The following is a 25,830-nucleotide window of genomic DNA, read 5'->3' on the forward strand; positions in this document are numbered from 1 at the left end:
ATCACAGCGACAGCGTCACGAAATGTCACAAAAGGAGTGTGTTTTTGGTTGCCAGGGCAAGACAACCCTGCACAGATTACCAAAGAAAAAACAGCATTAAGGGACCAATGGATGGAGTTTATTTTTACAGAGCATCAACGGAGTTGTGCAAGTGTTTGTGTTTGTTCCCTGCATTTCGAAGATGCTTGTTTTACAAACATGGCCCAGTTTGACAATGGATTTGCGTATCGTTTATTTCTTAAGGATGATGCAATCCCAACGAAAAAGGGTCACGATCGTGTGTTGGAACCGCAGGCGGTGAGTAAAATAGCTTAAAATGTCTCTGCCTCCTTGTTAGTGCGTCCACCTCCCATCGGAGACCCGGGTTCGAGCCCCGCTCGGAGCGAGTCGTTGCTGCTGCTGCTCTCGTTCAGTTTCAGCCTCGGGATCTGATTCTGGATCATAAATAAACAGATGAATCTGACTGTTAGCCATGGTTTGTTTTGGTTGGTTTTTCCCTCACGGTAATGTCACAGCTTCCAAAAGCTCTCAACGCAAAAGCCTACTCGCGCTCGTGATTCTTTAGCTTCGCCCACACGTCACGCCTCCAGTCGGTCGTGTTTTTCCGGGAAAAATCGGTACAGACTATCTTTCTCTTATGAATATAATAAAACTAAAGACTTTTTGGAGTTATGAAGGATGCAGTACTACTCTATAGGTTCTCAAGATTAACAGGATATTGAGTGAAAACGAGCATTTCACCCCCCCCCCCCCCCCTTAACTGCCTAAGCTTGCATGTGCCATTCTTTCAAAAAAGGCTAGAAAAAGACTCTCAGATGTTCACAGTATGGTGGTTTTGGAGCCCTTTTGGAAACATTGTACAGTAAACCACAATGTCCATAGCTCAAGAAGTCTTAAGCATGACTCAGTAAGAACACATCCCGTTTGGTGTGCTGTATTGCAGTGTATTTGTTTAAGACATACATTTTGAGGTACTGAATATAATAAGTGTTGTTCCTTTTGTTGCGATCAGACTGTTAGACCCAATGTTTGTTTGTTTTTTTGAGAGAGAGAGGTAATTCATTGTTTGGTACATTATATAATCACTATTTTCTATAGCATTCTTTTTTCAAAGAGCTCATTTTGGAGTAATTTTTGACCCAGACATTGCTGTTTTAGCTGCACTATCAAAGGCATTAATGGCAATTCTCTTTAGCAACACTTTGCAGTGTCTTTTAAAGGGTGCGGTCTGTGTAAATAGCTCTTCCCCTGTCCACTCCTTGGAGGATGGTGTGTGCACTGCACCCCTTCCCCCTTCATTTCTTAATACTGTACCTCTGCAGTCAGTTGTATCTCCATCTGCCGCTGCTCCTGCCCCCTGCTGAGGTACAGCGGCTGTGCTTCCTCGCCATCAACACCAAATTGAGCATATTGAAAAGGCTTTTGTTTTGCTTAATGGGCAAATTATGTGTAAGGAGCTGCCAGTTTTTGCCAATATACCATTCAGGCAGCTCGAGGACTATTAAAGGTTCGCTAGTGGTTGAGATACTTTTTTGGTGGATAATGTTTGGGTTGGTTTGTGTTTTTCATCTTTTCTGTAGTTACAATATGTGTTGCATAGGCCGGAGGGCTTCAGATTCAGATTCTACTCACCTTCCTATGAAAATAGTCATTGTGCTAATTCCAAACTGTAATCATACAGGGTTAATTTCTTTTTAGTGAAACTGATTGTAGACTGTAATTTGTTTTCTCTGCTTTAATTGTTTTCCTAAAGAACAGGACCTGTGATAGCGGGCTACATTTAACAGATTTTTTTTTTTTTGACCTCTATAGCAGCATGAGATCACTTTCTGCTGCTTTAGACCTGTAAGAGTTCATGAAAAAACAATGATCTGCTAAAACCCTTATAGAGGAAGCTCAGTGACTTGAAAAACAGTTTTCCAGTGAGAAAGATTCATGAATGTTTAAATGTTTTGGCATAATAGAGCATCGGTACAATTATCACCCACTCTGGGCCAATAAATTAGTCAGGAAAACCCACCTTTTCATAATAAATGTACCACCCCATCCTTCCTGTCCTTCTGATGATGGTGCAGCATTATTTATGTAGCTTGGGGCACTGAAAGCAGACGGGTGTAGCAGACAGGCTTTAAAAACTCAGTTCTTGTGCTATAATCTGTTCACAAGGATGGTCCCCTGATTAGACCCCTGAAAAAATTCACTGGGGCCATGGAAGGCCTCATTTTCACTGTCTATTCCAGAGTAGCCCCCCCCCCCCCCCTCCCAAAAAAAAACATAAGAGCTGCAGGGTATGGTTAATGGTGCAGGACATTTATTTAAAATTGGTACTCATATATTTGATCTAATATTTGACAGTGTTTGCTTTGATATTGTACTAATCTCTTTTTGATATTTCTTTTTTTAATAAACATTTTCTAAATGTTTTAGGCTTTTATCTGTAAGAAGATTAAGTAGTTGCAAAGCTGACATGTAATATCATCCTTCAGTTTAAGCTTGTTTAATGTCAAACCGGCTGTGACCATCAATACAGTTGGAATATTATGAGAAATTAATGTTGCTGGTATATACAGGACTTATCTATCTTCTGTGGTATTTTTTGCAGTTAATGAAATGTGTACACACAATGCATACATGCTATGCAAAAACAAACTTCATTGATTCTCATGCATCAAGCAAGCACTTTTGAGCTTCTCTTGACCATATTTGAAACCCTCTATGTATATATGCATTTATCAGTGTTTATAAATAAAAAATTATATAGCCTAAAATAAATATGTCCGTCATATAAAGTGATTGCGTTAAACTCAATTCACGTGGATTACTTTCACAATGTTTAATGAACATTTTAAAAAAGTGTAAATGTTTTTAAGGAAAGAAATCTCTACATTTTTATCCTTAAGAATAAAAGTCTTATTACTAAGTAATTAGTGAAAGAATTTGTATTTTTAGGTGAATACCAATTTAATAGAAGGAAATTTCCATAATCCTACACTTACCAAGAGCATCTAGAGAAAAAAAAAACAAACAAACATGTAATTGTTTATCCAGCACAGATGGCAAGTTTCCTATTTTAGCACAAGTTTTGCCCTGTGATTAAGACCTCACTGAGAGACATCTGTGACATGTTGTGGAATACAGTCATAGGTAAAAAAATGGGTTCAATGGGTCTTTTGAAACCTACCATGTTGAAATAACTGTAATTAATTTATTTATACGTGTCTGTAAATGGTGTTTAAACTGGTTTTAGTCATCATTAGATGATCAGCAAGCTAGCTGTTTGCTTACTGGATGTGACCAAGCATATAACTTGAGGCTTTGGAGCCCCAACCAACTCCTCCATCAGAGAAATACACTTCTCATTATGTTCTCTGTGGGTAGCACGACCTGTGTGGCACTATCACTCATATGTGCACAATATTTGTGGTGTGATTCTGTACATAGAGCTACAGTTGTTTACAAAATACTATGCTTCCTTTTGAGATGGTTGTTCATTTGAATACACTTGGCTTTAGTATAATATTTGGCTTAGCTTAAGGTGGTAAAGGATGTGTTTGGACATAATTTGTCCAACTTCCAGCATCCAGTCTTTACCACTTAAGCCCAAATTGTACTTATTTTCTCCATTTGATAGCATGATCGAACACGGGCATTCAACACTTGCACACTAGGAAGTTTCATCCTTGTGTAGTGTCTGCACTTAAGAGTTCTGCAGGGATGATGGCTTCTTGTAGGCCATTTTTAGCATTTCCGGTTCCATTGTCCTGAAGTCAGATCGTTTTTTGGAATGGTATTTTAATTAAATGCCTGAAATAAGGTCTGTGGTTAATACGAAATATTTTTAGGTTTTATTCTACAACAATATAGTAATACCCTGTCAATATTCCCTCATGATGTCTTGAGAACTTTCAAAAAACCTATAGGTTTTTAAATTACTCTTTTATACCATTTCAACATATTACTCAACATTTAAAAAAAGCTGATATGGCATTAAAATGGCAACCAACCATTTACATTATCATTTACTTGTCTTGAAAAAAGGCATTTGCTAAGTGCCTAAATTGGACTCCAAAGCTTGTTGGGGATATTAAACATCATCGCGCCTATCAGGTAAAGTAATCTAATTTATACTATAATTGTGTTTATACTCACGCTCTTGCATTCCGAATAGCGTACACACAAAAATGGAACTAGTTTTTTAAAGTTTTAACAGGAAACAAATACCCCAGAAATGGCCCAGTCTACTTTCATAGGTGTTTTGAAATCAAATTTCATGTAATTTCATGTCCAATCAGTGCTCTTTTCAAAATTGTGGTAGCTGCAGCACCAAACGTTACATATTCCCTTTTTTCCTCTTTCATTTTCAAGTGTCATTTATTTAGAATAAAATACCACCTGTCATGACACTTAATCACCGACTCCAGACAATGCTTTATGCAAATCAGTCAAACATCTCAGTTGTAAGGTTAATACCATTAAGTGTCACCATCTCTCAATGCTAATAGCACTCTTTCTGTCCATTGTCTGGTCTGGGGGAAGTCTGGGAAGTGTCCTTCCCCTGGGGCCAGGATCTCTCTATTAGCTAATTTCTAAACAGCTTCAGCTTCCATCATTTATTCATACTGCCTGGTGTCAGCCTGGTGACGAAGTGTCAAGGCTGTTTATCTGATCTTTTACAAAACACTTCTCCTTCTCTGATTCGCTCTCTACTGTCAATTCAGTTGTGAATTTACATGTTCTAAATTCTTAATGTTGTAATCGTATTGCTTGAGCATGACATAAGGGCTCTCTAAACATAATTTCAGTGAGGACCTTGATTCGAGGTGAGGCAAAGCTCTCATTGGCTTGCATGATGTAATGCAGGTCTGGGGAGGTTGAGGTTAACACAAGGTAGGGAAAGCTGTCTTGGTTTCACTTGGTGGCCGCGGTAGCATGTGACATACAGTAGGCATCCTAAGGTACAGTTTCCCCTCTTGCACTAGATTGGGCTTGCATTAATCTTTTGTGTGGTTCAGTTGCTTTTGTCATGTATTTTAAAGTAATCCAGAGTTGGATTACTGAGCAAGTGGTTAGATGTGCAAAAAAGTATTTTTTTTTTTTATGTTGCATTAACTTAATTAATAATCATAATCTTAGAAAGCCAATGAAGCCAGTAGAGACATTTATGTTATGTTTATAAATATATGTTATACTTATGTTGCAGTAGATTTCCATTTCAAATAAATGAAGTTCTTTCGAACTCTCTATCAAGTAATTCAGAAAAAAAGCAGAGGCAGTGTCAATCAACACAACTGTTTTTTTAACAATGATAATGAAGGAACTATGTTTCGCTTCTAGTCATTGCCATGCAATGTGCTAAAAATTACAATAAAATTGATTTTGACTTTGATAATAAGAAATGTTTCTTAAGCAGCAAATCTGCATATTAGAATGACGTCTGAAGGATCATGTGACCCTGAAGACTAGAGTTGTAATGGCTGCTGAAAAATAAATACAGTCTTGGTGACCATGAGATCTAACTGGCTTTTAATGGTAGTGTATGCTTATCATTTGAACAAGTGAATTTGTTGGAGAAATAATAGTAGCTCTAAATTCACCAAATTTCAGTCACTTACAATTTGAAAGCTAAAGCAACAACAAGCTAGTCAGTTGTTGACTGTCTTAAACCAACCCTGGTCAACACTGTTTAAATGACATATGTAGATCTGGTAAACATTTAACTTGAGCCTGTAAATTCAGCTGTAATTTCCGTCTGTCTAATCAGATACCAACCAATTTTGCTCATTTCTTGGCCAATTTCTCTCCATTTCCTTCTCTACTATTCTTTAATCTACTCTGCTATTCTGTAGATCAAATCCCTGATCCATGTTTCTGCAACTTAACTAAAACTTTCCATTGACTGATTTTATATATGAAAGTGCAGTTTTATGATAGCTTTGAACTGTCATCTGTCCTATGGCACAGTAAATGAGCAGTTGGACCAGTAGAAGTACTAATGATGGAGAAAAAGGTTTGCTGGAATGAGTTCAAACCATGTTTTGCATGGTTGTTTTCTTTGCTCTATTATTGTCTTAAGATATTTACAAGAAAGATGCATGCAGTTCACAGATTAAACCAAGACCTGCTAAAAGGTATGTGTATGTATGTGTGTTTGTTACTGTGCAGTCTAAAGTCAGTCAGTACTGAGTTTCATCAGACGGTTTACTCTTTGGTAGAGCTCAGGCCCTCAGTAATATGAAGAGCTCTTCACATCTGCACAGCTGCACTGAAGGAGAGCCAGAGGTCAGCGGAGGGTCAGTATTGTTATGATCATCTGAATCAGTGTCACTATTTGAGATCTCAGTCAGAAATCTCTTTAAAATGTAGTGTTGCTTTCTAAAAGCGTCTTTATGATATTTGGGAAGTCCACAGGAGTTCTTCTGAAACAAGCTGTCTTAAACAAAATGTCTAATAAATTCCCTGTCCCTCTGTTTTTTGTCTCATGCATAATCCATCATCCCAGGATTAGTAATAGTGTGAGTGAAAAAAAAAATTGTTTTGGACTAATTGCCAAATAACATCTAATTTGGTGGATGTTGATTAGTTTTCTTTTGTTGACTTGATTGGATCACTCGATACTCTTGGTCTCGGGCTTCCTGCCACAAGGATAAAGAGACACGCCACCTTGCACTGTGTCTCATTAATGTTTCAGGCTCATTAATTAGCAAATCTCCTCCAAATTTGGCATTGTTAAACACACAGAGGTAATAGAAGCCGTTTGTGAGGGTTCAGACTGATGGAGCGTTTTAAACCGTGTTTTCTGTTTTAAAGGGTAAGGGACAATTTTACTCTTCTGTGTTAACAGTGAACAGTTACTGTTAAGAATTAAGATCTTTTTAATTTCACATTTTTTTGTATTTATTTGTTTTAACAAAACTAGATTAGTCATACTGTAATTCAAGTAGTGACAGATTATTCCGTCCATATTGTGATGTACTTCTGAAAATGTAAAAGTGTAAGGTGGCGTCTTGGTTCTGTCCACTGGTTGTTCATAAAGGCAGATCTGAATGTGAGCTTGCAGTTAATTGTAAGAAAGAGGTGGCTTTAAGATTTTCACTGGAAGATGAGTTATGACATTCTGATTAAAAATGAATGAAGATCTAAACATAAAAAAAAAAATTATACCCATGCATGGATGAATTGGTCATAATGAAATCAAAGATATGTATAGCAGAGCAGAATGTTGCTATCGATCCACTGGCATTTCTGCTGAAAGGACCGGATTAATGTCTCTTACTCTAATATACAATATAATATGAATTATTAGTTATTTTGTTTGCACGTGTGCTGCTGTTTGACAGACAAAACCATGCTTCATAGTTGCTCAGCTGGCCTTTGTTGAGGGATTTCTGCTCACCTGCCCTCTGGGACCCGAGCATGACCATTCTGTTTTGAGACGGCTGATGTGATGGAAAGGTGGGGGAAGGAAGGGATGAAATGATGGAAGTGGAGGAGCGAATGGAAGGAGGCGGAGGTTTGTGTGTCAGTGACCATCTGTTGCCTATACAATACGCCCCATGCACAAAGCAGGTTTACACTGCTGTCCTTTCAGAGGCACGCTTCATGGAGATCGCTTCTGGAAAATCTGTTAACCTCACCACATAATCGATGACATCATGTGGCGGTTTCCAGCAGTGCCAGTGGAAACATGTCTCGTCTTAAACTTTGTTATTATAGTGGGGATATTATAAGACTTTCAGAGTTGTTTATCTCCTTCTTTGAGTTCTCTCAAAATAAATATGAAATACAGGACCTCAAGGAAGAACCCATTGTTGCTGTTTCAGCATGATTTAAAATAATATCACATGGTAATGCAGTAAAAAGAAATGTTTTGGGAAAAAGATGTTTGTTGAGCCCAATGGCTTTACTTGGCCAGATGCTACAAGTGTAATTTATATCTGTCCATTCTGCCTTTATATGGGGTCATGCGGGGAAAAGTCACATGTTTTGTGTCCTTGATTAGAGAACATCTGTTATTTGGCTGTATTTTTCTCTGTAGACTAGAAAGATCAACTGCTAGTGTGCTTGTTTGGTGGTTGTTTACTATCCCAAGTCAAAGAGTTTTTATGATAATCTGCTCCCTAGATACATCTGGAGATATGTCAAAATTTTAACTGATTTTATCATCCATGGACAAAATCAGTCTGTCTGATTGCTATGAAAAGTTGCATACCTCTCAAAAAGCAACCCAATTGAAGATATTATTTTTGATGATATGGACAAGTTACATGGTCATGTGGAATTGTTTTGTCCATTTTTTTTTTACTTTCAAAATGCCTAACATGAATTATTTGAGCATTCCTTAGAGAAACATCAAAATGATACTTGAATATTTAATGAAAGCTAATCCTTGTTCTTCTATCCCATAATGCTAGATTTCAGCAGGCTGAACCACAGTTATCTACATCATTAGTCCTGTCCATGCCAGCATTTTATTATTTACGTTAGAAATCACGAAGTGACCAAACCACAATACCCGTTTATTAATGGTATATGAATTATTACCACTGAATTATTATCCATCATGGAAGATTTTTGTGATTAACCTTAATTTGCAACTGTCATATGTTTTTTTTTTTTTGTTGTTTTTGGTTGTTGGTTTCATGCACTAAGAGTCTAAGCAATGGCATCTGATCTTTAATCCATAAACCCTGCTTCAGATTTAATTCAGTTCGGTCATGTCACGTGAAATGGCTTTTCTGAGCCCTGTGCTTAAATCATTTTCCTCTCATCCCAGTCACAGACCTGGCTGATCTCTCTCATCTTATCCTTGATTTCAGCTCAATAAAATGATGCCCTTTGGTGGCATTAAATGTATTCCTTTAAGTAAAGGTATTTTGTTGTCTGGAGCTGATTGTGTTTGGGCAGTAAACGCCGGTCAGTGGCACACATTAACTTATGGAGGTAGTCATTATAAATTTTCTTAAAAAAACAAAAAATGTTAATAACTGTGGACTGTGGAAATGCAGCACCACAGTCTGTGAAAAGGCTCCACTAAAGTAAATGGTGACAAGGTGTTATCGAGATCCAAAAATGTCAATACAATATAGATAAGTGCATACAATTTGTAAACTATATTCCAAGTCCTACAATTTCATGTGATAGCCTTGTAATGAACAAACTGAAATCTAACCACCATTTACCACTTTTATGTTACTTCAATGGTGTCTTTTGTCTTATTTTGGAGCTTGACAGCCTTTGATCACTATTTGGAAAAAAGCAGCATTAACATTCTTATAAGTTTCCCCTTTTGCATTTAACAGAAGAAAGTAAGTCAAATGGGTTTGAATACTCAAACATCGTGATTGTGAGTAAATGATAACCGATTTTTCATTCATGGATGAACTGTCCCTTTAATGAATGCCTTTACTTGAAACCTTGAATGTGTCTGGACTCATTATAATCCACGTCTCCTTTCCAGTGGATCATGTGTCTATGATCATCTTCATTTTTCATTGTTTTGGAAAGAGTGGATGTGTGTGCCTGCACATGCTGCCAACGGGACCCATGCTGTTGCACATGTAAGGTCATTATCAATAGTTAATGAGGATTGATATCTCTGAGCTCTGACCTTGGGGCTTGGGTTTCCTGGTTTCCTTTGGTTCTCATGTGCTGTTGGACAAACTACTCTCTCAACACTCCATTGGCCGTCTGAATGGCTGTGCTGTGAAGATTAATGCCTGTCAGTGTAAGCGTGAGGGCCATCAGAACCTGGCACACCATACACACCAAAAACCCATTCACAACAAGAGCTATAACTTCATATATAATGCTAACTATAGTTTTATTATGTTTATTTTAAGAATGCACTGCAGTTCTATCATCTGCTGCTTTAAATGTTTGAGCTATTTAAAGTCTGATGGATGCTGGATGGCTGTCAATGTTTTTATCGATAATAAAAAAAAAAATATATTGTTATATATTATAGTTGTGGTATTAATGGCTCTATTCCTCTAGAATTAAAACACTTTTTAAAACTTTACAGTTATAGTTAACGTTAAAGTTATCGTCCTTGGTGTGAACAGCCCTTAAGTCAGTGTTAAGGGTTCACAAAAAAAGGAAATGACTAGTGGTCTTAGCTGCCAGTCTTGTGTTTTCCTGTTTTTACATCTACATTTTCTGCATTCTTGGCCTTCCGATTGAAAACATGGAAGTTGGCGGCTTTGTTTAAAGGATGCCACACAATTAGACAAAAGCCTAGCTAGACCAGTCTTTCATTGCAGCTGTTTTCATCATCAGAGATTTTGAACAAGTGCCAAACTTTAAATACATAGTTGCCATTACATTTCAGAGTGATCCGACTTGGGTCTTTGGACTTTATTGATTTGGAGCTAGTAAGCAACCACCCAGGACACCCTAAAAACCACTTAGCAATGCCTTGCTATCCACTCAAAACACTATTATGGCGACAAATGCACAAGCAAAGGCCCCTTCATAACTCTGAAATAAGAAATAACCATTTCTTTTTACACAGAGACAAGTACAGGGTTTGATGATACCAAAGGGCCTTACTTTGGTTTGCAGCATATGCTGTTGGCATGAATAGGGTTCTGTGTTGCCCATGTGCCAACAGTGTGCATTTAAACCCATTGGGTGGGAGCTTTTTCCCAGTCAAATGCACCACTTTATGTATATAAAATGAAAGCGTAGCAAGACGGAATGCTTGTGGTGCATTTATTATGATGAAGGAAAGACCATGTTGGGCTGTGGTTGAGATTGCTGATCGCTATTGGATCAATTGAAATTGCTCACATATATTCTCGCTTTATCATCTTTTTCCTATCCTAAGCTCTTTTTAGAGGCACATAATGTTGCCTGCTAAATATTCTACATATTTAATTTCTGTACCAGCCAAATAGGAAGGAAATGTCTGTCTGTTTTAAGCCAGATTTTTAATGCTTGTGCCTTTCTCTGGCTGTTCGTGTCTCATACGGTCTGTTTGTCTGTCTTTTAGGGAGCCCGTGTGTGGGTGCGGGATAAGGAGCAGCTCCTGCCCTCCACTGTCAGCTGCTGTGATGACAGGACACTCATCCTCACCACAGATTATGGAGAGGTAAGAAAGACTCTTGGCTGAAAACACATTTAGGACACATATTTAAAGCCATATTTTGCCTGTATTTTAAAACATGGTTCATCCGAAACCTTAATTTTTGGGTGAACTACCTCTTTAAGATCTTTAACATCCAAACTCCATCTTTATTTATGACTAAACAAGATTGTGTCATTGCTTTTGGCATTCTATTCTTAATGAATTGGACTGCCCATCTGTCTGAGAGAGATACGGAAACTTAAAGGTCTTAATTGTATGAGGTTGTGCAGGTACATGGTTTGCACCAATAGAGAAAGACCTTTGAGATGAAAAGCAGGAATGTCCACAAGGGAGCCAAGTTTAGCTAGTGTGTTTAATCAGTATGGTCCTCTGTTAAAGATTTGTGTCTGGAGGAAATCCTGCTCTCATAGCACAATGAGAATGCAGGTCAGAATATATTTATCAGATGTGTCAACATGTGGCCTGTGTGCTTTGTCCTGGTACTTCAGAATGTATGAACGTGATATACCATTATGGTCATATGTTGAATTTTTGCTCAAACTAATGCAGCCTTTGAAAGCATAAAATATTTATTTTAGATCTCTTCCACTATTAATTTCTCTATGTTTAATCTATCTTTAATCCTGTTTATATGTCAAATTTGGAAGAAAATACGATTCTTTGTAACATATTGATAGATTTTGTTGCAGGAAGGCTTCCATGAATTTGCATGCATATTAGTGATCTGTGTGTGTCATTCTGAACAGACAGCTGCAGCACAAATTGATTTATCTCTTACTATTCTGGTCCACATTTACATCAATTCAGACTCATTGCCATTTGCCTAGTTTAGTATTTGAGTATTTACGTAATCGATTAAACGTTCAGTTTTTTAATTCTGGATTTAATGCGCATTCTTTTACAAGCGTACTGTGGCATCCATAGTGAAACAGGGGTTAGCAGAGATCAGGAGGGTGTGTGTGAGTAGAGTTCAGTGAGGCGTAGAGAGACGGACACACTGCTCTGTGACTGTCTGGGGTGAAAGTTGAGCTCAGGCTCCTCCAGAAGAACAACAGAGTCATGACTATCTGTCTATCCAACTATTCTTCTATCTACCAACCTGTCTAACATTCATTCTATATTTATTGTTCATTTGTTTGTTCATTCTAACATTCTTTTCTATCTGTCTGTATGTCGATCTATTCGTTATATTATGCTATCTGTCTATTGTTTATCAATCTATCATTCTGTAGTTCTGGTTACCAATAGTTCTGTCATTTGATATATTGTCATTGTTATATTATCATTCTGTCATTCGTTCTATATTTGTTCTATTGCTCTTTCATTCGTTATATTTTTCTATCGTTCAGTACAATGTTCTTACACATTTTCCATTTTAAAATGTCATACTCCTCCAGGTATTCTCTATAGAGTTTTCAGTCCGTATATCACAGTCAAAACAAATGTTTTAGCTTGTAATGATTAAAGGTTCAAGTTCACAATATTGAATTTACAATCATACACTACAATACTACAAATATTGTTGTCACAGCATTTCAGTATTTCAGCATTTCAGTTCATATCATTTTGTCTGTCATCTCTATCATTTTATTGGTGTATCTTTCATTCTGTTGTTCTGTTTTTTGTTCTATTGTTCTGTTGATAGTTCTGTTATTTTGTTATTCATTCCATTCTTCTATATATAATTCTACAACTCAGTATATCATTTCACCTACCGTTCTCTCATTCTATCCATCTGTTATGGTCTTTGATGTAAAAAAAAGAGATTTAAATGTGTTTTTACTTAAAGCTTCAATAAAGCCTCAATACTTTTTTAAAGTTATCTGCAGCATTTCTCTTGGCTTTCACTGGGGCTATAGTTAGTGTCTTGTAAAGCAAACCCTGTGTTTTTCTGGGATTGCTTTGGGCAGGGTGTTACTCAGCTCCTGTACAGCGGATGGGTTGAGAGAATACTGCTTCCTGTGAAGAGTACAGCCATTTCAGCTGGCCTCCATGTGTCTGCTCACTACTGGGCCGTCCCTGTCCTCCAGACCACACCCACATCATGCATATTCATATAGGCCATGCTCAATAATCCAGCAGGGTGTGGTCTTTCAAACAAAGCCACACGCAGGACACTTGCACAGAAGAACCGAGAAACAAATATGCCAGTTACTCTTTAAATTACAAACCTTTAATCACTTTAATTATAATCATACTAATCATTTTAATTATATGCACACAATGCTGAGTTGCATTAGAACTTATAATTTTTTATTCAAGAGTTTTATTCCTTAAGACATACAGACAACAATATTATGTTTTAATTAGATGGAGTGTAGAAAAGTGCCTTGATGTGATGTCTCATTACAAAACATAATTGCTTAATTTGTACATCATATAATTATCTGTGCTAGTTTGAACACAGTCCTTCCAAAATAGTCTTTGTTTTAGTCACAATGGTGAGTCAATCAGCAGCACTGCCCTCGGTGAAAAGGCCACATTAGGAAAACATTGATTGTGTACTTAATAACTTTAGATCAATGGATTTAGCAGATGGTTTCACGTGAACATGCATGTTTAGAGGAGTTTGTTGGTGCTCATGTGAGTGTATTGATGTTGGATGTGTACACAAATGCTTTTATTGAATGTTACGACTTAAAGTGTAGAATACTTACAGTAAGAAATATGTCATTTCTCATGCAAGGCATGCAAAATGAAATTAAGATTTTAAATAATTCCTGATGCACAATCACTGAGGAAGTCTTGCTGCTGAGGAAGAGAGATAAACCTGCATGGACAATGGAAGCAGTTCCGCTAAACCACTGAAAATGTAGTATCTTACCAGTGACTGCATACTGGAACACAAATAATAACTTTATTCCATTTATTTATCAAGCACAGGGGATAATTTTTCAAAGTGACTGCACTGCTTGTTTTTTCCTCATGTTTTATTGATGACCTCATCATCAGGATTCCCAGTACTCCTATGGCTGCTCCATTGCTTAGCAACCAGAGGCGATGTTCCTGTTGTCTGGCACACTGTCAGCACTGACACCCATTGTCCTGTCTGAATGCCTGTAATGTGCTCATGGCGCAATGACAAGCTGACCCTTGCCATGTGTCAATTTGCTGAGCACAGCAGGCCACTATAGCCCAGGGGGCGAATAGATGACCATAGGTGTTAAATACACCCTATACTGCTGTCTTGAAAAAATCTCACACATGTAATGACAATTTAGTTGCATTTGTAATGCATGGTCAGTTATCATCGCTTTAGAATAAGCTCAAAACAAATGACAGCAATAGCATGTTCTTTTATGATAGCTTGCATTATGTTTAAAATGATCATCTGCGCTGTAGGCCATTTTTCCTGTTCACTGTTTACTTTATAGTTGCAATGCTGCTCAGTGGGTTGTCACATCCCACTAATTGTGTTACACAATCAGATATATTGCCTGACATCAGTGAGATCACAGCGACACAGTCAGATGAGGCTTTATAAAATGTAGCTTTGGGAGCCAAACTATTAGCGGTGGGAGCAAGCATCTCATGAACAGGAATTTGGGGAATTTGTCTCTAGATCAGCAGGAATGTTTTATTGCTTAAACATCCTTGACTTCTGTGCTGGATGTTTGTGATTGGATCATATGGCTCAAACTCGTGTATTTTGTGGATGAACTTTGACCTGCTGTGTTGAGAAATTACCCATAGAGAGCAGATTCCTGGTTGAGGCATCACACAGCAATAACGTAAACGTTAAGACACATTCACACAGCTATAAGCTTCGTTATACTTGAATGAATCATTATAATAGTGCGTTCTAGAATGAACAAGTGATGAACTCTTATTTGGTAAACAGAGCCTCAGGTGTTACGGCACATTGATTTTGCATCTTGTACAGTATCTCCTTACAGATCACATTATCTCACTCAGATTGGGGCGGGTATTCTGTCAAAGTGCTGTTTACTTCCTGTCATGTCTGCTCAATTAAGCTTATCTATCTGGAGATAGGCATGACGAGCCACAATGATAAGATTGTTATTGTATGACATCATTCAATTTTAGTTGCACTTTTTGATAATGGATTTATCATCCATCTCAGTTACAATAAAAAATGTGAACTACATTCATCAAAAGACACATTCAACACACATAAAATGTTATAATATATATATATATATATATATATATATATATATATATATATATATATATATATATATATATATATATATATATATATATATATATATATATATATAGGTGCTGGTCATATAATTTGAATATCATAAAAAAAGTTGATGTATTTCACTAATTCCATTCAAAAAGTGAAATTTGTATATTATATTAATTCATAACACACAGACTGATATATTTCAAATGCTTATCTCTTTTAATTTTGTTGATTATAACTGACAACTAAGGAAAATCCCAAATTCAGTATCTCAGAAAATTAGAATATTACTTAAGACAGATACAAAGAAAGGATTTTTTGAAATCTTGGCCAACTAAAAAGTATGAAAATGAAAAGTATGAGCATACATGTACAGCCCTCAATACTTAGTTGGGGCTCCTTTTGCCTGAATTACTGCAGCAATGCGGCGTGGCATGGAGTCGATCAGTCTGTGGCTCTGCTCAGGTGTTATGAGAGCCCAGTCTGCTCTGATAGTGAACTTCAGCTCTTCTGCATTCTTGGGTCTGGCATATCACATTTTCCTCTTCACAATACCCTATAGATTTTCTATGGGGTTAAGGTCAGGCGAGTTTGCTGGCCAATTAAGAACAGGGACACCATGGTCCTTAAACCAGGTACTGGTAGATTTGGCACTGTGTGCAGGTGTATAGTCCTGTTGGAAAATGAAATCTGCATCTCCATAAAGTTTGTCATCAGCAGGAAGCATGAAGTGCTCTAAAAATTCCTGGTATACAGCTGTGTTGACCTTGGACCTCAGAAAGCACAGTGGACCAACATCAACAGATGACATGGCACCCCAAACGTGGATTGTGTGCCTCTCCTCTCTTCCTCCAGACTCTTGGACCCTGATATCCAAAGAAATGCTATATTTATTTTCATCAGAGAACATAACTTTGGACCACTCAGCAGCAGTCCAGTCTTCTGACGTTTTCTGTTGTTCAAGAGTGGCTTGACACAAGGAATGCGACAGCTGAAACCCATGTCTTGCATACGTCTTTGCGTAATGGTTCTTGAAGCACTGACTCCAGCTGCAGTCCATTCATTGTGAATCTTCCCCACATTTTTGAATGGGTTTTGTTTCACAATCCTCTTCAGGGTGCAGTTATCCCTATTGCTTGTACACTTTTGTCTACCACATCTTTTTCTTCCCTTCGCCTCTCTATTAATGTGCTTGGACACAGAGCTCTGTGAACAGCCAGCCTCTTTTGCAATGACCTTTTGTGTTTTGTCCTCCTTGTGCAAGGTGCCACTGATCATCTTTTGGACAACTGTCAAGTCAGCAGTCTTCCCCATGATTGTGTAGTCTACAGAACTAGACTGAGATACCATTTAAAGCTCTTTGCAGGTATTTTGAATTAGTTATCTGATTAGAGTGTGGCACCAGGTGTCTTCAATTGTGAACCTTTTCACAATATTATAATTTTCTGAGATACTGAATTTGGGATTTTCCTTAGTTGTCAGTTATAAACATCAAAATGAAAAGAAATAAACATTTGAAATAAATCACCCTGTGTTTTATGAATGAATATAATACACAAGTTTCACTTTTTGAATGGAATTAATGAAATAAACTTTTTGATGATATTCTAATTATATGACCAGCACCTATATATATATTTAATAATATACCATATAATGTGTGTTGTCATGAAATCTTTTTAATATGACGGAATCTGTAGGCTAATTAACGTGATCACAATTAAATAAAGACATTAGGCCGAGATAACAGTTACTTCACCCATTGAATAGATTTCTCACCAAAAAAAGTGTGTCCAAGGTTTTCTGAGGACAGATTGTGGAAGAAGTGCTCAGGGCAGTGAAAGTGAGAGGAGTGCTGTGAGGATGTCATGGGGGTATGGTTTCAGGAATGTGAAACAGCTTGGCAGATAGATGGAGCAGGTCCGGACGCATTAGTAAAACAAGCTACAGGCCCACACATACACTCCTGTAAATGAGCCCTGCCTGAGTGCACTGTTGATTCATAGCAGCATAAATCACAGCTAATTTCTTCACACTTTCGAGAATGCATATTTATTAATGTCAAGTATGTGTTCATTGTATACTGTATACTTTCTGGTTAATCTGAAAACAGTAATATTCCCAGTTGCTCCTCTGATGACAGCCCTGAGTGTGTGTTCATAATCACCTTGGATGTGTGATTTTGTGTATTGAAGGTGATAACTCTGGATCAGGGTGAGGTGAACAGACTCAAGGTTTTCCCCATGCATCCCACCAGCATCAGTGGAGTGGAGGACATGTCCACTCTGGCCGAGTTACACGAGGCCGCAATCTTGCACAACCTCTTCCTGCGATACCAGAAGGACCTCATTTATGTAAGTTTCATTTTTGAAAACAGATCTACATATATTTCTCTTTTGTTTGTTTTGTACAGCTTGTTATAAATACTGTAACCTGATCCATTCCCTAACCCTAAATTCAAACATGAATTTTTGTATGGTTTTTACAAATGAGTACTTTCTCCAAAGAGAGGGTTTATCAGATTTAGGTCACCTCTGAGTACAAATTTGTCCCCAAAAATCTGCTTAAGTAGGTTCACAGACACACACATTAGTTCTCTTCTTTACGTTCAAATAGGAATGTGGAATTTGCAGTGTTTTTGTGTAAACAATGGAACGGTCTGTGCTTTGAAAGGTCTTGTGCCTGAAAACAACTTTATTCTTTGAAGCTTTAATGGTGCTTAATCTTAAAGCTGTGCAGCTTTTTTCTTCCCAAGAAATTGCTGATGGCATTTTTAATAGATTTCATTTTTAGAAAATAGTGGTTGCATGGTCTTGTAATACAATTGTCCTATTATGATCATTTTATCTGTATGAAACTAAATAGCATTCATGCTTTATGAAATAAGTTAGATTTTTATTTAATTCATATTTATTGATAGTTTTTGTTATCATTTTATGTTACTATTTCCTTAATCGTTAAAATGAATTTTAACATATACTGGAATTATGTTAAACGTGTATTGGTAGCTAAAAGCATTATTTGATTAGCCAAAAATATTTAACAAATGAATCTGCAGTTGTCAGTGGATTTGTAGAGCTTTGGGAATGACTGTAGATTTCTGTAGAAATCTGTAGAATCCAAAAATCTGTGACAAAACATACTATTACCATGTTTCATAGAAATAACTACTTTCATCAACACTTGGAAACTTTTGAACCATAATAATGCTACAATACAAAATACTTTTACAGATTTTTCATTTTCCATGTTTTTACTGTGTTCAACATCAAATGTATAAACGGTGTAAGATCAAACTTGTATGTTTTCATTATCATTCTACCTTACAGACTAACATTGGCTCCATCCTGGCAGCTGTGAATCCTTATAAGCAGATACTAGGTCTGTATGACGCCGAGGCAGTGGATGTGTACAGCAGACATCACCTGGGTGAACTACCTCCACACATCTTTGCTGTGGCCAATGAGTGTTACCGCTGTCTGTGGAAGAGACATGACAGTCAGTGTGTGCTCATCAGGTAACGTCCTGCTAGTTTGAAGTTGCTTCTTGAAAAGACATCACATCACATTAGTATATCTGATTTGAATGGAGTTGAATTATAATTTTAATGGACGATTAATCAGATCCTCTTCATATGAAGCTTATCAGACAGCTGCTGGTGAATTGTGCATTTCAGATGCACACAAGATGACTGATGCACATGGGCGTTTTGGTCATCTGTTGTTCCATAGGACTCCAATCAGAGTGTGACTGATGAATGTAAAAATGGATTATGTTTGATATATTTACTGCAAGGTTTATTGCATAACTCATCTTGGCATGGAGGTCAGAATTATTTGCTTATAAGGGCAGCTTGGAATCAGAAGACCTCTGAAGTGAGAATTTGTAATGATGAATTTGTTCCAGTTGCCCCATGTTGAAACACATTGTATTTGATCATATTAATTAGAAATTTCTAATTTTACAGGGCTAAGGGAACTGCATCTAGAACAGTGGGGAGGAAAATTTGACCCACCAGTCACTCACTATTCACATATTCAGTAATTCACAAAGTTTGGCTAAAATATAAGTGGTGAAAATAAATGAAGGGAATTCACTGTCATTCACCATTCAGGAGCAGATGTTACTAAATGTAGTGTTTTGGCTATGATCAGTGATCCGATTTGTATTCATTTCAATATACCATTTAAAATTAGGCACCAATATCCTCGTGGGCAGCACACTGACACTCTGGGCATCCCGAGTTCGAGTCCCGGCTTTCCAATTCCCCAAAAATTCCCAAAATACTTTTTTCTCTTTCCATAGGTGGAGGTTGACCCAACACCAGAGTAAGGCTGTAAAGGAAACTAATGTTAGTTTAATCTGTTAATAAAGCACATCATAAACAGAAAATGTGTCATGTCATGAAATGTTTTAAATGCAACGGAATCTCTAGGCTAATTAAAGTGATCACAAATTAATAAAAACATTAGGCCGATTAATTATTTAATTTCCACGGTTATTCAAACAACGTATAAATTATATAAGAAAGTGAGCAAAAAACATTTAAAGTATCAACTGAGCTTTTTGAAACTCCGAATCAGTTAAACACCACAGTCTATGGTTAAACCATTGCGTCGCAAAATTATTCACTGTTTTGAAGCTCTCCAATCGGATCGCGTATAGCGAACCATTTGATTCAGATCGGAACTTCGGCACTGTTCGCGGGATTTTTTATTTTTTTATCCCCACCAAGGATAAAAATTATTCAGCAGAGGCAGGCTATATATATATCAATCATAGTTTGCACAAAATTATTAAGCAGCACAGCTGTTTTCAACACGGATAAGAAATGTTTCTCGAGCAGCAAATCAGCATATTAGAATGATTTCTGAAGAATCATGTGCTGAAATATTCTCCATTACCATCACAGAAATAAATTCAAATATAACAGCTGTAATTATTTTAATTACTTTTGTTTATTGTATTTTTGATCAAGCAAATGTAGCCTTGGTAAGCAGCATAACAGACTTATTTCAAAAACAAACAAAAAACCACAGACAAAATGTGTTTTAGATCATGTTTATTCATTCTCAGTGGAGAGAGCGGTGCGGGGAAAACAGAAAGCACCAAACTGCTGCTGAAGTTCCTGTCCGTCAAGAGCCAGAGCTCCACAGGCTCTCCGCTGTCAGAGAGGACCACCAGAGTAGAGCAGGCCATCGTACAGAGCAGGTCATGTATGCTCTATCACACCTACTCTCTTCTTACAGATGTTGTTGCATTTCTGTCCATTTTAACACCTGGCCTTTCTCTTCCGCTTTCTCAGTCCAATAATGGAGGCATTTGGAAATGCAAAAACCGTTTACAACAACAACTCCAGTCGCTTTGGCAAGTTCATTCAGCTTCACTTCTCTCAGAGTGGAAATATCCAGGGGGGATGTATTATTGATTATTTACTTGAAAAGGTATCTTTTTATTATTATTATTATTATTATTATTGTAAATATAACTGATATTATAAAAATAATGACTGTTTCTAGCCATGGATTTAAGCAGTTGTACTAAAAGCTTTGTGCTTTAAAAATGTCATTGCATTTCAGAATCGAGTTGTGCGGCAGAATCCGGGAGAGAGGAACTACCATATTTTCTATGCATTGTTGTCAGGTGCTAAGTATGAGCAAAGAGGTGAGATTTTAGCATTATATCCAGTTTTCTTTAGTTTTGGTGGCACAGGAGTAACACACTTCACCGTTACACAAGCTCTTTGTTTTTCTCTTTGGCCATTGTGTTGTGGATGGATTGTTCTCATCAGAAATGTACATGCTGGCTGATTCTCCTGAGGCGTATCATTACCTCAACCAGTCCGGCTGTGTGAAAGACAGAAGCCTGGATGACAAACACCTCTATGATAGTGTGATGGTGAGTCAATTCTGTATGTTTATTGGCTCTAAGACAGTTGCTTTTTTTCATGAGCACACCGATTTTAAAGGAACATTTCACCCAAAAATGAAAATTCTATCATTGTTCCTCACCTTCATATCATTCCAAGCCTTTTCAAAATTTGGGTTAATCTTTGAAACACAAATTAAGATATTTTTAGTGAAGTCTGGTGAGGTTTCTATCCCCGTTGACCAGGTAATTAAAACGTAAAAGATCCAAAAAGATCTTAAAGGTGTTTTAAAATGAATCGAGATGAATAGAGCAGTTTAATCCAAGTCAGTGTTACTCTGCTATGTGTGTGTTTAAAGGTGCAGAGAAGACTAAATTAAACCTGTTAATGATTAAAGCAATCACAACTCTTCACAAGACTTTCAGTTTGAATTATGTACTGTAGGTTCATTTTACAACACCCTTTTATCCTTTTTTAATCGTTTAAGTTTTGGTCACCTTGACTTTCAACAGAGGCACATAAATCTCTCAAGTCTCATTAAAATGATCTTATTTTGTGTTTCAAATATTAACCAAGGTCTTATGGGTTTGGAACAACATGAAAGTGAGTAAATGACAGAAATTTTACATTTGGTTGAGCCATCTCTTTAATGCCATGCAACTGGGCTTTAATAAATGGTCCACTAGAGGGCACCATATCATTTATTTTTTATAATCTGTTCGGAAGTACATTACTAATTTAACTCGAGTTATTCTGAGTTTTTCCGCCTATACATATTTATTGGTTAAGACTCTATGATCATAGTAAGCATGTGTAAGCATGATGTATCCACATCCCATTACCTTTTCTCTTTCCCTTAAGAATTCAGTATCAGCTGTCAAATATCTGTCAAATAAAGCATGCTCATATTTTCATTCTGTTTAATGGCTGTAGGAAGCATTGAAGGTGATGGAATTCACTGAGGAAGAGATCCGTGATGTCTTCAAGCTGCTCTCTGGGGTCTTACAGATCGGCAACATTGAGTTCATGACTGCAGGGGGTGCTCAGATCACAACTAAAGGAGGTTGGATGTCTCAAGAGCATAACTAGCATGTTATACATGCGTTTTTAAATAGTTATCTTAGTGGAAGGATCTATACCGCCTGTAGCCCCGTCACACAGTATCAGCCTAAATCTGATCTGTCAGGAGTTATGAGTAAAGCCTTCACTGAGTAGAGTGTGTAGAGGCATGTTACAACATGTCGGTATTCACTCTGATAACTGCACTTCAGACGGGTGATAACTCACTTCTTAATACTGGAGCAATTCCAGAAGTCTGCTGATAAAAAAAAAAAAGAAAGAAAAAAAAAAAAAGAGGAACTCTGTCATCATTTACTCAACTCTTCTGGTTGCTTATTTCAATGCAACTACAATGAACAGAGTCCAAAGCTTATTACGATTTAGTTTAGTTTTATTACCACTGCAATACATTTTACATTTATTCTTGTGATGACGAAGTTGAATTTTCCGCATCATTACGCCAGTCTTCAGTGTCACATGATCCTCCAGAAATCAATCTAGAAACTTGCCATATTATTATCAGTGTCGAAAACAGTTCTGCTGCTTAGTATTTCTATGGACCTTCTAGCCTTGATGCATTTTCCCCCAGGATTTTTAGATGAGTATGCATTAGATGAGTATGCATAAACACCATTTATTTGAAATAGGTTGATTACAATGATTTGGTCACCTTTAATTTGCGATGCATCCTGAAATGTGAAATCGGGTCCAGTTATTTCCCAAAAATATGCTGGAGACATAAATTTAATTTGAAAGTCAATATTTGAAATTTGTATAAGCAATTAATATACATTAAGTGCTGTGTATACACACTTTTGACAGCGGTGAAGGCTAATGTGGTGTGTTTATCTGAATGACAGTGGTCAGTGTCGTCAGTGATCTTCTGGGACTCGACTGCTTTCAACTGTCTGAGGTTCTGACTCAGCGGTCCATGATCCTGAGAGGAGAAGAGATCTGCTCACCCCTCACTGTAGAACAGGTAAGGAACCAGGACATCAATCCCTCTTTATGATGTTATATAGTGCACCAGCATATATAGAAATGAGATATATTTATGTGTTAGTCTATTAAAATCTGGTTTATTTACAGTTTTGGCATAAGTTTTAGGCCATGGTTTCAAAAAAATGTTTTTTTTTTGGTTTGTTTGCTTTAGCCATCATGTTGTATCATGTCGTGGCATGTCTGTGTTGTGCCCTCAATGTGTCCAGAGACATGTTCCTTTTTCCCTGCATCCCCAGACTCACTGACAGACTGTCATTAAAAACATGCTCACACCCATACGCCTGTGTAGAAAGCGTCTTTGCGTGACTTGGTACCGTTTCCTGTTTTTTGTCCCCTCGGATTCCTGCTATAATAACGCAGTGATAAAGATCTCATGAGAAGCAGCAACACAATAGAGGCCGAGTGTGGAGACAGCGGTTAGCAGATGCCTAATGGGGGCAGTCTATCACGCAAATATGCACAGTAAACACAAGAAACAGTCAGAACAGCACTAGTGCAATGCTTTCGAAATGTACTCTTAAGAATTCCTCGTTCCCACAATGAAAGTTCAAGTGAACAAAAATCAAAGGCCTGATTTTGGTCATCTGAAACTGGTTTATGAAAAAGAGCAAGACTGATGAGGGGAAAGTGTGTGCATGCCAAGAATAAAGAGATCTCAACCTACATTAACCCATAAATTGCATCTAGCGTATAGAATGGGCTCTGGCTTTTGTGACCAACTCGGTGGAAACACACAAGCAATCTTTTCATGAACAAAGACAATGGCCACTAACTCCAGCCTGTGTCAGTGGTCATAAAGCAGTGCCACGTCTTAATGGAGGCCCTTATTCCTACTCCTCCTTTCCTCATAATGCCTTAACACAGTGGTCAGGACCTCAACAGCTGCCATCCTGTCATTCTTTCAGGTCTTTCTGATGGAGCCAGCACACTGTTCAGAATCAGGCAGAAGTGTCTCTGACTGATGAATTATAGTGTTGCTGAAACAATAGACGGGAGTTTGACATTCTTAGGAATAGCAGAGGCTAATTTGTGGGTATTAACTTTCTCTCCTTCAGTAATTCAGTAAAAGCAGCTCAGGGTTATTGCTGGGTTTATGAGTTGAACAAACTCCAGAAGCAGATATTTCCAGAGCTTCCACACTTTTCATCACTTTTACTAAATGAATTGGTAGGCCAATTTTAGTGGATGTACTGTGTGAAGTCAGCGCACACAGTTTATTTCTGTATTCTTGCACCAGTGTAATTTATCACATTTAACATGAACATGTTCCACATGCACCACTTTTTGCCCTTAATTTTCGAGCATAATTAAAAGCAGAGCGTAATTAAAAAACAGACTTCTTTATTGGGATTGGGTGGTTTCAATGTGGGTTAAGTTTCCAAATACTTATTGGGGCCACTGTATTGTTTTCAATCTCGGCAGTAAATCAGGAAAGACATCCATTGTTTTCAAACTTTGCATGTTTAAATACATACAATTACAGAGAATAACAACCCTGCAGATTCAGCCCATAAAGTGAACTTGTATGTTCTTTATTCACGATGTCGAAATTCAGATATATTAGTGTTTTGTAATAATCTCTAGAGACATTGCTTGTTGACACTGTGGTTTTAAATTGGACTGTTGGAGGCTAGCTTAAGGAAAATGTCGCTAGATTAATATACGTCTCTGCCCTGCTTTCCAAAGGCAATTGATTCCCGGGACTCTCTGGCCATGGCATTGTATTCCCAGTGTTTTTCTTGGATCATCACCAGAATTAACCAGAAGATCAAAGGGAAGGACAACTTCAAGTCCATCGGCATTTTGGACATATTTGGCTTTGAGAATTTCGAGGTGAGAGTTTGTTGAGTGCAGAGGTGAAACGTTCCAGCCAGACTGTCTGTCGATGGCATTTTGTCATGTTTTTACGACTTTTTCCCCCTCAAGGTGAACCGGTTCGAGCAGTTCAACATTAACTATGCCAACGAGAAGCTCCAGGAGTACTTCAACAAGCACATCTTCTCCCTGGAGCAGCTTGAATATAACAGGTGAGGCCTGTCATTGACCCTGGTTAACACTGAAACACAAACAAGGAAGAGATCTGTCAGGAAAAAAGTGCTTAAGTTATCAGATTCTGACCTAGTTTTGCATCAGAAACCAGCTTAGATAGTCCAACACTGTCTTCCATGCTCCATTTTGCTAGATTAAATTAGCTTTATGCATGATCATAAGACCAAATCCATATACACAACAGTAGACTGGATTCATGGGAAAGTAAAGCGTGCATCAGAAGCCCACTTCAGAATCTTGCTGGTTGTTGTCATTAGAATATGTTTTGCCTGCTCTTTGTGCGACCAGTGTTACTGTGTCCATAACAGACTTCTGTACTCAAGGGGAGCAATATTTCTGTTACTTTAAAATCAAACTAACTTGATCAACAAGATTATCTTAAAACTGTTTGCTTAGCGTTTTGAAAGAGAAATTGACTGTAGAAAACGACAGTGCTTTGTACGCCCCTTGTGGCCACTCTAAGAATGCAGTGCCAAGATTCTGTTCTGACACGTGTCAAAGTATATTTCAGGCCTTGGGAATCTTAAAGTACAAACATGCTTATTCCTAGTTAACTGAATATTCGTGTGCGGTTATCAAATGTCTGTGCATATAAACTTAATGTGATAT

General features: G+C 37.5%; 1 protein-coding gene across 2 annotated transcripts in view; it reads left to right on the top strand.

The window, feature by feature from the left end:
• Window positions 1-25,830, top strand: part of LOC128019648 (unconventional myosin-X) — a 65,035-nt gene that overhangs the window by 3,978 nt on the left and 35,227 nt on the right. Inside the window, exons 1-12 of one of the 2 annotated variants that reach the window (XM_052605745.1) lie at window positions 5,357-6,290; window positions 10,991-11,089; window positions 17,438-17,596; window positions 18,572-18,759; window positions 20,319-20,453; window positions 20,548-20,686; window positions 20,822-20,906; window positions 21,034-21,140; window positions 22,045-22,174; window positions 23,031-23,149; window positions 24,859-25,005; window positions 25,099-25,199. In XM_052605745.1, coding sequence (XP_052461705.1) covers window positions 17,486-17,596; window positions 18,572-18,759; window positions 20,319-20,453; window positions 20,548-20,686; window positions 20,822-20,906; window positions 21,034-21,140; window positions 22,045-22,174; window positions 23,031-23,149; window positions 24,859-25,005; window positions 25,099-25,199 — 1,262 coding nt within the window. In that variant the 5' untranslated portion in view covers window positions 5,357-6,290; window positions 10,991-11,089; window positions 17,438-17,485. Of the gene's footprint in view, window positions 1-5,356; window positions 6,291-10,990; window positions 11,090-17,437; window positions 17,597-18,571; window positions 18,760-20,318; window positions 20,454-20,547; window positions 20,687-20,821; window positions 20,907-21,033; window positions 21,141-22,044; window positions 22,175-23,030; window positions 23,150-24,858; window positions 25,006-25,098; window positions 25,200-25,830 lie in introns of those variants that run through there. The other variant, XM_052605744.1, reaches the window with a different exon arrangement.

This window comes from Carassius gibelio, chromosome A9 (assembly GCF_023724105.1).
Source record: "Carassius gibelio isolate Cgi1373 ecotype wild population from Czech Republic chromosome A9, carGib1.2-hapl.c, whole genome shotgun sequence".
Lineage (NCBI taxonomy): Eukaryota > Metazoa > Chordata > Actinopteri > Cypriniformes > Cyprinidae > Carassius > Carassius gibelio.